Genomic DNA, 12,121 nt, shown 5'->3' with positions numbered 1-12,121 from the left:
ATGGCTACAGGGTCAAAAAGAGATTTACAAACACCAGATTGCTGGAATGAAACAGCACTGTAAATGTTACAGGAATCTCTAAGCCTTAGAGCACAAACCTAAAGCAGTGAGCTGACACTTCTGGCAAAGCATGAAGGGACAGACTGGCTCATGCAATCACTTGTCTTGTACTTATCAGGATTTGAGAGCATTTATTCCAGCAAAGCTGGTAGAGCAGGCACAACATGCCCCTAACAGTCACTGAGATGCTCAAAGACTTGCTTCTCCTCCAGAGATCTCAGTACCTTATTTAAAAGGAAAACATCAGACCCAAGTGTTTGACCAAAGGAGTAAACAAGTATTCTTTGGTCTGAGCAAACTGTGTGTGTGTGTGGACATAAATGTGCCCCTACTGCAGCAAACTAACTCATCTAAATATCTTTTAATGGACAATCACCTTTTTTCAGTGTAGCAACAGGGAATAAACACAAGCAACATGTCTGAAAGTTTCAGTGTGTGCCTCTTCAGGTAATCCCAAGCTTTCCATATGGGTATGTGTCCTACTTTTTTTGATTGCATCTATCTTTGCTTCCCTTTCCATACAACGTATGTTGATTTATACAAACAGTTTGTCAATTTCCTTTGTTTTATGAATGGTTTGGGCAAAGTATCTTTGGTTGATGCTACTTTTAACTTCTAATCCTTTGTATTGTGTAAGTCATTAAATAAATTCTGAAACTTGTTTATAGAACAGAGGTGGTTTTTTTGGTCACTAATAGCCACTAATAACCTTTCTGTTCTGTAGGATTCTAAGTTACCTAATGCATGAAGGCTTTTTGTAGATAGTGTCTGGCTTTAGTTAAAAGCATCAAACAAACAAACAATAAAACAATTAAGGAAAGCCCAATTCCCAGTGCCCTGATTATAAATGTATTGTTGCATGACATCAAGATTGCTTTAATGTGTTTTCAAGGTGTTTGGAATTTATTTTAGTGCTGCTCTACAGTAGCTGCTTTCCCTTCAATATTTTTTTACTGCATTACAAATGCAGCTTTCAGCCCAAATCTGCACTCTCATGCAGCTCTGCATATGAAAATAGTAATAAGACTGGAGGGGATGCTGTGATTGTGCTTGCCCTGAGGTAGCTAGTCAAGAACATGTGTAAGCACTTCAGAACTGAGCAATGCAAAATACAACAATAAATGCCTTTTCAGGTCATTTCTCTGCCTGAACTCTTTCAGACTGAGACCTGTTAAGATTTGCATCCTTGGTTCTTTTTGTTACCTTGGTTTAGAAGAGGAGATCTGTCTCTAGCCAAGAATTTACCTACCTCAGTATTCTCTTTGCCTATTGTTAATAAAAAATGAGTGTGGAATAATAGAAATAAGTCTTCCAATAAGTGATGTTTTGGGAAATGTAGTTTTCTGAGCCTAATTTTCCAACTTTGATAAAATGCTCGGAATTGCATTGCTAGAACTGATACCTCAGTATCTTGATTCAGAATTTTGAGTCATTAGCTCAAGAAAGCTACAAGCAAATTAAGTATTTATATTCCCTGAGTACAGCTCTGTCTGTTTTAGCTGCTACTTCGTGTATTTTCTAGATGAAGCCTAGCCTGGAGGAGTGGCACAGTGTTATATTCCTGCTTAAAAGCACAGGAAATCAAATGTTGTTGTGTGCACGTCTGTGTGTTACAAACAAAGAAACAGAAAAAGGATTTCCCAATTGTTAAGATAATGAGTGAAAGAGAAAAACAGGGGTTTGGTGCCCTCAGCCTGGGTAACATAATTCAGGCACAGTCATGTATAGTGATGTATGTAATGAGGCTCTGCTGTCATGCTGCAGGCTGCTTTGTCTCAGCACTCCAAGCCTTTATAACATTTTATCTCTGAAGACTTATTCCTTACTGTTTTACATCTTCCCTGCTGGAAGTGAATAAGCCAGTTTAACCCCTCTGTTCTTGCCTGCCTAGGTCACCTGGCAGTGTTGTAGTTTTTACCTGGTGTCTTCCTGATTCCAGCTTGGTGCCATCACTTTGGGCTGCGCTTTTGGAGCAATAACCGTGTGTGTGTAGCTCTTCCTTCAGGCTCTGAAGTGAGCTCAGACTGTAGTGGGCATGTTGTCTGTGCCACATGTGCTCTGTGGTTGTGTTTATTTGCAGCAGCAGTTTGTGCACCCTGCAAGAGGGCAGGCAGGGCTCTCCACTCCTCCTGCTCCTCGGCACTCAGCCAGCTCCCCTCGAAATGTACTAATCCCTACTTTTTGGTTTCTATCATTTGAAAGGCTTAGCTGGAGCTGGAGGAGGAAGGGTTTTTCCAACAGACTGTAGAGAGACATTAAATGAAGAATAGGAAATAACATGATACAATGGGATGATACTACATCAATTGTAGATTTTTTGTAATAAGGCTTTTTTGGCTGTCGCTCCTGATAGGAGTCAAGTGTAGAGAAGATTTGAAAGGTGAACTGCATGCACCTCCCAATAGTTTGTGGGTAAGAACACATTCATTTTCTGATATAAGGGATCAGATTTGCCTGTATTTTCACTCAGACCTAGAGCAGCACTAAAGATTGTTGGTTTAGGTGACAAAATCTTGCATATTTATTTGTTGTCTTGTCCTTTAGAGGACTTGGGGGTTTTTTCTTGGAATAGCCTAAGTGCTACTTGAGTTAGCAAATAAATTTGGTCTTGTTAAAATAATGCTGGAACCCAATGTCATAGGCTTTCTAACTCTCTTTGTCTTGAGATTTTTTTTCTTAGTAGCTCTGATAAGGACAGCAGAGAAATTGGGATTTTAACCAAAGCAGAAAGATCCAGGAAAATATAGTGCAGCATGAATAGGATCTTGCTACCTATTGATTTCATGCTTATAAATGCAAGTGGTCCTTTTTCTACAGTAAAGCAAGATTTGATACTGCAAGTTGGAAGCCAGTAACTAGAGGACTGTCCTGGTGTGCTGGAAAGGGAATCTGTAGTAATATAATTCCTTTTTCTCAGGTATAAGTTAAAAAGAAATCAGTGGAGCTCAAATGGATTTGTTATGCTCACAACTGATACAAGGATATGACTTTTCCACATATTGACCACAAACATCTATAGGAATGGAGCTGAGACAGCAGAAAACTGTTAGAATGATACAGTGTCTCAGAGATTCCAGGGTTAATCCCACTGGAATGGAAAAAAACTAGAGCTGTAATATTTGAAAATCAAATGAAAGGCAATCCCCAGTTAACTCTTTATACTTCTGGAAAGTCTAAAATAATGAGAATGAGTTTCAGTCTAATTTTTACTGAAGTTCCATTACTCCTGACTTAGTAATTAACAGGTGATATTTTTATTTGAGGTGTTGGAGGATATACAGAGCCTCCTTACACTCATTTCACTTGAACCTAGCTTTCAGTTTTTGATATTACCAAGTTATTCTAACATTTCCACAGATGGGGAATTACTTTTATAGCTGAGAAGATGGAAATAGAGAGAAGCAGAAAAACTTGCATAGGGTTACACAGGAAATGATTGCCCAAACCAGGAGCTGAGACAGGGCTGCTCAAGGCCTTGTCTGGTGTGCTGAAACAGAAACTCACTTCTCATCTTCATGGACTTTGTCAGTCTTAAGTTCATGCAGGAGTAAGAGGAATACCTCAAAGTGGAGAGCCCTGGATTTCTCATTCAGCAGAGTCAATAATTACCTCTGAATCAGCAAAATTATTCCTTGCCACAGTTATGAAGGGAAGGAGGATTGTCTGCCAGAACCCAGCCAGTGTAGGCAGGGCTTCTTTTAACAGAGAATGTTATGTTCATGCTGTAGGAAACACATTTTGAAGTGATGCTTCTCCCAGTGGGCAAGGAAGCAATTGATTATATTTTCAGAACTGCTCAGTGGCTCTTGAAGAGCCACATGAACAGCCAAGTAGTAGAAAACCAGACCACAAACTAGCAAGGTCATCAGCAGATGCAGTGAACACGCCTAGCTTTGGATTAGAAAAAAAGGAAAAGCAAAGGAGAACTGGTGGGCTCTGATTGCTAAGTCAGCATTTGGAGAGTGGTAGTACAAGGCTGCTTTCCCTGAAATTACTTGAAGTACACAAAAGTTCAGAATTCTTTTAAATACAGAAAGAAACTGCTGCTTTTGCCTTGGCAATACTGATATCTTGATAGTTATAGCCAGGAGAGACTCTGTGTGGAGACAAGCCTTTGGCTGCTGGTTATTCTCGCAGTTGTATCACGTGGTGTTTGCACACTGGGGCAGTGTGGTGTCTTCTCAAGCCTCAAGTGCAGGGTGTGAGTGAATTTGTGTAATTGTTTTTGCCAAAAGGAGGCGTGCTAGTTCTTTGGCTCTGTGTCAACTTCTTTTTTCTTTGTGAAAGATGAAAGTGTATTTTTTCCAAAGTACAGGCAACTGTATTAAATGGGCTTGTTAGCTAACTTGGAACTGCAGCTGAAGGAGCTGAACTGCCACAGACATGATTAGAGGGACAGTGCTGTGAGTATAAACTACTTCAGAACAAGCTCTTGCCCTTCTCAAGGAGAGGCATTTTGTTTTTAGTGACTTAAACTTTTTTGTGCTCGTTGCTGGGACTCCCCCTTAGAGTTCATGTACACTTCTAGAAGCAGAAAAGCTGTAAAAAGGGAAGGAAACAATCACACACTCATCCAAAACTTCCTGTTTCATTGCAGGGACTTTCTGCCACGTGGATCTGGCATCGTAACCAGGCGCCCACTGGTCCTTCAGCTGGTAAATGCCAGCACAGGTATGTGAGCTCCCTTCCCTGTGTGTCTAGTCAGGAAGGTCTTATTTGATCACTGGAGAAAATAAATAAGGATTTTCCTGAGGAAAAATGACCTGCAGCCTTTTTGCCTGTTTAGCATCTAATGCATTAAGTGTTGAGAAGCAAAATGCTTCTTAATGTTTTTTCTTGGTTTTAATTTATTATTCAAGGCTCCATGCACACACAGCGTAATTTTCCTTTTCCTATGCAGCTGTGACTCTCATGAGTAAGATCTAAAAGCCAGAGAACCCTGCTGAAAATATAATGAGTTAAGGGGGCGAAGATGTTGGACTCAATTGAATTATCTCAGATGTTGACCACATAAATGTGACTGCAGTAACTACTGTTCCAAGCTACAAACTCTGTTGGGAAAGGCCCTTGCCAGACTTCATCCCTTCAATTGTGTTTTGGGACATGATGCTTTCATCACACTTCTGAGTGTTTCTCTGATTTCGGTCACTATTTCTGACTCTGCTTCTGTTTACATAGAATATGGAGAGTTCCTACACTGCAAAGGAAAGAAATTCACCGATTTTGAGGAGGTCCGTTTGGAGATTGAGGCTGAAACAGATCGTGTTACTGGCTCCAACAAAGGGATTTCCCCTGTGCCCATTAATCTCCGAGTCTACTCTCCCCATGGTGAGTCCTAATGCAGAGGGACCAAGTGTTCTAGAAGGGTCTGCACCCCATTGTGAATCGAAAACAAAGTACTGTCATCCCTTCCTGTTCAGTGTAGCAAATGTGGAAGGACTTTGAGGGCACAATTTTTGTGATCAGTTTGAAAACAAGTGATTTAAAGGGAAGGGTGATGAGATCATTGACAATCACAGCAGAAACAACCTTCAACTGGCTCTTACTGACCCATAATAAGAAGCTAAATAGAAAGCTTTGTGTGCTTTTGTGTGTGCATCTCTTATCCATATTGGAGTTGCTCTAACTACAGGTGGTACTTAAAGACCAGAACATTCCTACCTTAACAATCTCTTGTGCTAACTCCTGTGTCCTGTGTCTAGTCCTGAACCTGACCTTAGTGGATCTGCCGGGTATGACAAAAGTCCCTGTCGGGGATCAGCCCCCTGACATCGAGTTCCAGATCCGAGACATGCTCATGCAGTTTGTCACCAAAGAGAACTGCCTCATCTTAGCAGTATCCCCAGCCAACTCTGATCTGGCCAATTCTGATGCCCTGAAGATTGCAAAGGAGGTGGATCCTCAAGGTAAATGTCTCCTAATTTGTCCTGGCATTGCTAGACGGTGGCCAGATTTTCATTTGGTTGTGATTAGCCCAGTAGGTGTGGCTCATGTCTGTTGTCTTGGGATGTATTTTCACTGAGAGGTATTAGTGAGTGTTAACAGTTGCTGTAGTAGAAATTTTGTTACTCCCCTTTTCTTCATTTGCCTAAGCCCCATTTCTAAAGAGTTGAAGGATTTCCTTTCCTTTAATCATTTGCATTTAGCCTAGAAAGAACTAGGAAAATATGCACTAAAATCCTTTTCTGCTGTGGCATAGCTTGTGCATTCAGCAGGATACAACTGAGAACTGCTTTTGATTTTTGTCTGTTTTGCTCTTGTGGCCTCTTGTACATGATGGGAGCTGTGATGTGTGGCTTTAAGAGCCCTTGAGTAGCGAAGTTGGGCAATCTGTAAGCTCTGTGAACAGAGCAAAATAATACATGAGTGATTTGCTGATCAAGTATGTTCGTGGTTTTTTCCGTAGGCCAGCGCACCATTGGGGTGATCACCAAGCTGGATCTTATGGATGAAGGAACTGATGCACGAGATGTATTAGAAAACAAATTGCTTCCCCTCCGTAGGGGTAGGTTTCCTTGTGCTTTGCCCATGATCTCCTTCCTCTATTTTCCCTGTGTGAGGTGTCCTGACCTCATCCTCTTCCTCCCTTCCCTTCTTATAACATTTCTTACAACTTGTGGTTAAACCATCTCTGTTCCAACCTAGAAGTGAGAAAAGTTGGGGAACAGGGCTCAGTCATGCTGTTAACAGGAACTTTTTAGGTATTTATACCTTGGTATGTTGTCCTAGCAGAAACACAGCCTTATCCTCTTATTTTTACTTTCTCTTTCCTCCTTTCATTAAGGCAAGCTGTGAAAGATGTCTAAAACACTCCCCTTGCTGCCATAGTAAAGAGATTAAATAATTCTAGGCTGTGGTACTTGCTCTGGCCATGGCAAAAGTACCTGTGCTAAGGACTCATAAAAGGAGAGTCTGAAATAAATGAGACTGGAGCGTGCTTTGTGTTAGGGGAACAGTAACAAATAAGCTAATTCTGTTCCATAGTCATTTTTGTCCTGCATACCAAAATATCAGAACCTGGGCCATTCAAGGAAAGTCAAATTTTAAACTCTTCCAGTTGCCCCTAATAATGTGTTACCACAAGAATCCCCCTTTTGTAATGCTGCTGGCTGAGCAACTTCCTTCTCAAGTCTGAGTTTTATTTGCATCCTTGCAGCCATCTGATCTCTAACCCCACTCTCACAGGTTACATTGGTGTGGTCAACAGAAGTCAGAAGGACATAGACGGCAAGAAGGACATTCAGGCAGCTCTGGCTGCAGAGAGGAAGTTTTTTCTCTCCCACCCAGCCTACAGACACATGGCTGATCGCATGGGAACCCCATTCCTGCAGAAAGTTCTGAACCAGGTACTGTCCACTGTCAGGAACTGCTGCCCATGGTGTCACTGGCTGTGAAACACACTGAGGCCAATAACGGAGCTTGGACACCAAAGGCAGAGCACTGATTTATCCTTTCACTTCCAGTAGATGGTTTGTGGTATAATACACTATCAAGATGTAAGGTCTTTCTGGCTAAGTTAAAAGATGCCTTCTAAATTCTCGTGATCTCTGTACCTAACACTATTTATGTGTTACTGATAGTTATTTCCCATCTATTGAGGCTATCTATTTTTCATGCAGTAGCAATATACTGTTGCTTCCTTCTCTGCTCCCTTGAAATACTCTCTGAAGTGGAGAGAGTCTCTTTCCTATTTCTTCTTATTCAAATATTCATCTTCAAACTGGAGTTTCCCACAAAGCTGTGCTTTGTGGAAACCCTCTTATCAGAGCCTCATTAATGGTTTTGGCTCCTTCCCCCTTGCCTTTTCACCCTTTTTTGTTTGAAAAAAGGCTTTACCACCACATTGGGTGTCAATGGTGTGCTAATCTGAAGGCAGATTAGCCTTTACCCTTGTGTAAAAAGCAAATGCTAATACTTTAATGTGAATTTTATTCTTGGCTTTGCTTTGTGTGGATGGGAGTTTTGCACCATACTAAAAGGTAAACTGGAGGTCAGGAGTAGAGGGGGGCAATAAGCAGGAGCTGGGGAGGGGGCCAGCTCATAACTGATATTTGTCCTGGGATAGATATTTTGTTAGGACAACGCAGAAGAGTTGAACACAGAGAGGAGCTTTCATCTTTTTTATAGTGTGGAGGCAGCAAACTCTTCCCAGTAACTACCCAGAGGTTTATTGTCATCTTAAACCTTCTTCTTGTGCAGCAACTGACCAACCACATCCGTGACACGCTGCCAGGGCTGCGGAACAAGCTCCAGAGCCAGCTCCTGTCCATTGAGAAGGAGGTGGAGGAGTACAAGAACTTTCGCCCTGATGACCCTGCTCGCAAGACCAAAGCTCTGCTTCAGTGAGTGGCCTCAGTGTCCCTCCCTGGAAAGGACTGCTCAGTAATGAATTCTACTTCATGCTCTTGGTTTTCTTTCAGGATGGTCCAGCAGTTTGCTGTGGACTTTGAGAAACGCATTGAAGGCTCTGGAGACCAAATTGACACCTATGAGCTGTCGGGAGGAGCTCGGATCAACCGCATCTTCCATGAGCGTTTCCCCTTTGAGCTGGTGAAGGTACTGCTGACATACACTCCTTGTTTCCTGTTGTATATTATTACTTCTGTCTGTCTCCTTACTCCTCTTGCCATCTTCCATCAGCAGACTTTCTCTTCATCTGCTTTGTTTCATGGTTTTTTCTTTTATCACCTTTTTTCACTTGTTTGTCTCCTTTATTGGGATCTTCCCGTAGTGCTGATTTTCCCCTCTGTCCCTGTTTTTGTGACGGAACTGAACTTCCTCTGAGCTAAATGACGATGTTTTTTGGACTTGATTCCTAGATGCTAAATTGAGTGTGAAAAATCACTTTAACAGACCCATGGTAAATCAATGACTGAATGCCCTCACAGATACGTCAAAGCTACTATGACTGAATTTCATGTAGAAGGAATGGTGCTGAAACTCGTACTTCTTGATCCTCAGACTAGATCTAAAGTTGGAGTCATAGATACCTAAGAAGCAGGGAAAAGAATTGTAGATATACCTGGGGTTACTTCTGTCTGGCCCCTATCAATGGCCTAGAGGTGGGAATGGTATAAAAACTGTACTCACCTCTTAACAGTGGAAGAGGATTCTTATTGAAAGACAATTTTCTTGGATGGTGAATTACACTAACCTGATCAGAAGGAGTACTGAAAATCTTTTTATAATGTCATTTGGAACAAACTTAGCAGCCAGATCTTTCTTCTTCAATATTTTTTGCATTGGCTTTCTTTTTTTCAGATTTGAATAAGATGAGGCCTTTCTAGTGAAATAAATACCCTTCCTTGTGTTAGATTTACAATTCACACAAAATGTTTTATCTGTTTGTGGTGTTCACTGAAAAAGCAGCTGCCAAGATCCCATGCTAAATGTTTTGAGGCAAACCAGTTTTCTTTAGAAAGCCATCTAACACTTCAGTCTTAGTGCTTTACCTCAAAGAAGAGGTAAAGCACTCAGAGCAGCTGGGGCATCTGTAAATGGAGGCCCTTAGCTGTTCATGTGTCCAGGGTGTCCTGCTTTGGTCACAGCAGTTTTGTGGCTGGACTCTGTATCCAACACTTGGGCTAATATCTCGTGTGTCACATGGTAGTGCTGCCATGGGACCTCTTCTCTTCAAAGTCTGCTGCTGTGTGCTGCTGTGCAAGTCAGTGTCTGATGGAATTGTTTCCTGGTGCAGATGGAGTTTGATGAGAAGGAGCTGCGGCGGGAGATCAGCTACGCCATCAAGAACATCCACGGTATCAGGCACGTATCACACACTAGGCAGAGCTCTGGCTGAAAAGCCTTGTAAATACTTCTAGACCTTCCAAATGGAGTTGAAGACATCAGAGGTACGGTAGGTCAGCCAAAGGGAGGGATAACCTCTGGCTTGAATCTGGGCATAAGGACAATCATACAAGAGTTTGCTTTCTTTTCCCATGTGGGAGTCACAGAAGCCTACAAGGTAAAAGCCTAGGTGTCTTGACATCTCCATCCTTCTTGGGCCTTTACATAGGAAAGGGTAGGAAGAGGGATGCAACCCCATACTAGTTCTTTGTTTAGTTTTAAAATTAAAACATAGATTTTCACACTAACCAGCAGTTAGTTGTTCAAAACAAGTGTTGGTACAGAGCCCCTCCTCCCCTAGAGATTTGAGAGAACATTGGTGTGCCCATCACCAGGGTCCCACTGGCCCCACACAGTTAGCAAACTGATCTGCATTCCCTTCAGTGTGAGGGTGAGTTATCAGAAAATTCAGCCCTGAGACCCTGAGTTGTGCTGCTCTTGGGAAAGTGCCTGTTGGAGCCCTTCTGCACACAGGGATGTGAACAAACGCTGACCTAGATTTATTTTCATTCCTTTCTCTTGGTCAGCTACCAACTGAACTTGATAAAGGGTATCAGATGTCAGTGTCCTAGCCTTTAAGAAAATCTTCCAGAGCAGGTCTCATCTCCTGCACAACTCTGAGGTCAAATACACTGTGGAGGGGTCAGCCCCTGCCACCCTTAGGCTGAGGTGAAATGGTGACCTGGCTGTGGCTGTCCAGCTAAGATTGATTTTGCCCTCAGCACCTCCTTCCTTGCAAGTGCCAAGCATCCCTCATTTTTAATGAACTTCAGTCAGGGCTTTTCCAGGGGATGTGACACTTCCCAGCCCAAATGTCCCGGGTTTTGGTGATGGTGGTGCCTGCTCCAAGATGTGTGTGTAACGCTGTGACATTCTCCTTGCCCCTTCTCCCCTTCCTGCCTTGTCTTGTCCCCACCCTGGGTGTTTAGAACCGGTCTCTTCACACCTGACATGGCCTTTGAGACCATTGTGAAAAAGCAGGTGAAGAAGATTAAAGAACCTTGCCTGAAATGCGTGGACATGGTCATTTCGGAGTTAATCAATACTGTTAGACAGTGCACCAAGAAGGTAACCAGAGGCAGCATGGAGTTGGCACCTTCCACCTGCTCGCTGGCTGCGGCGCAGCATCGTGACCTGGGCAGGGACTTGCCTGCAGCCACACTTGGTGTTTTCACCACCTCCTCAGCATGACTAGACCTGAGCAGAGCCAGCCTGGAGCGATCCAGCCAACAAGCCAAACAGAAAGGAAGCACTGTGGAATGTGTGCTATGGCCCTGCACCCTGAATCTTTTAGAGCTGAGGCATTCTGGAAATGTCCTGGCCACCCCTTTGTCTGTAGCATGACTCCTGGTTCCTTTGAAAACCAAGGGTATCTCTCTGTGGCTACATTTTTCTTGAAATTTATTATCTAGGTTTATTTTCCAAGCCATAGATTGGGATTTAAATTGTGTGCCCTCTGTTCTTGTAGAAATGAGAGGATTAATCCCAGAGTTGCCCTGGGGGGATATATGGGCTGCAATTTGGAGCTACAGCACTTACAGTTGTGGGTTGTATCTCAAAGAAATGTTCCTGTGGTGTTTGGCTTGGTTTCTGGCTGGTTTGGTCCATATCCTGATCTGGAATAGCAGCACATGGCTGAGAAGAAGCAAGTTAGAAATGTTCAGCAGCCTCGGGGCTCCATCTGTGCTCTCTCTCAAGAGAGAGTACATCAGGCTTTGCCCTTTGGGATCCATACTGGTATTTTTTGGGGTCAAGGGTGGGGACCTTGATTCTGCCCTTTGGATGTGGCAACTTTTGTTTTTGAGGTTGGGGTTGAAAGGGAGCAAGTTAAGATGACTTGTGCCATTCTTCTCAGCCATGACTTGCTGCTTCAGGCAGGGCTGGGTGCTGGTGAAAAGGCACCCCAGTTAGGACTAGGTGGGCACTGGAGACTGGAATCGCCACTGGCTTTTCAGGTGCAGGTAAATGAGCACTGCAGGAGGTTTCCACAGAGTCTGACCCCCCTCTCAGCAAGGGTGGGGTCAGGTGCCCAAGGGGTGACACTTGCCATCCTTGCACAAATGCCTGGTCCTTAGGGCCAAGAGCCTCTGCAGAAGGGCTCAGGTGTGCAGACACATGCTTTGCCCCCCAGCACGGACTGGGAGAGCAAAGTGGATGCAGTGAGAGGTTGCTCAGGTTTCTAGAGTGCTGGAGGAGCTTCCTTTTTCTGTCCTGC

General features: G+C 43.2%; 1 protein-coding gene across 4 annotated transcripts in view; it reads left to right on the top strand.

Annotated features, from left to right (window-relative positions):
* DNM1 (dynamin 1) overlaps positions 1–12,121 on the top strand; it is a 64,991-nt gene that overhangs the window by 18,824 nt on the left and 34,046 nt on the right. For all 4 annotated transcript variants that reach the window (XM_084219904.1, XM_084219901.1, XM_084219903.1 and 1 more), the window contains exons 2-10: positions 4,658–4,731; positions 5,239–5,388; positions 5,763–5,966; positions 6,467–6,565; positions 7,246–7,406; positions 8,260–8,402; positions 8,481–8,616; positions 9,758–9,825; positions 10,836–10,974. In XM_084219904.1, coding sequence (XP_084076030.1) covers positions 4,658–4,731; positions 5,239–5,388; positions 5,763–5,966; positions 6,467–6,565; positions 7,246–7,406; positions 8,260–8,402; positions 8,481–8,616; positions 9,758–9,825; positions 10,836–10,974 — 1,174 coding nt within the window. The remainder of the gene's footprint in view (positions 1–4,657; positions 4,732–5,238; positions 5,389–5,762; positions 5,967–6,466; positions 6,566–7,245; positions 7,407–8,259; positions 8,403–8,480; positions 8,617–9,757; positions 9,826–10,835; positions 10,975–12,121) is intronic.

Source organism: Fringilla coelebs, assembly GCF_963513975.1.
Source record: "Fringilla coelebs genome assembly, chromosome: 21".
Lineage (NCBI taxonomy): Eukaryota > Metazoa > Chordata > Aves > Passeriformes > Fringillidae > Fringilla > Fringilla coelebs.
This window is presented reverse-complemented; position numbering and strand designations above follow the sequence as displayed.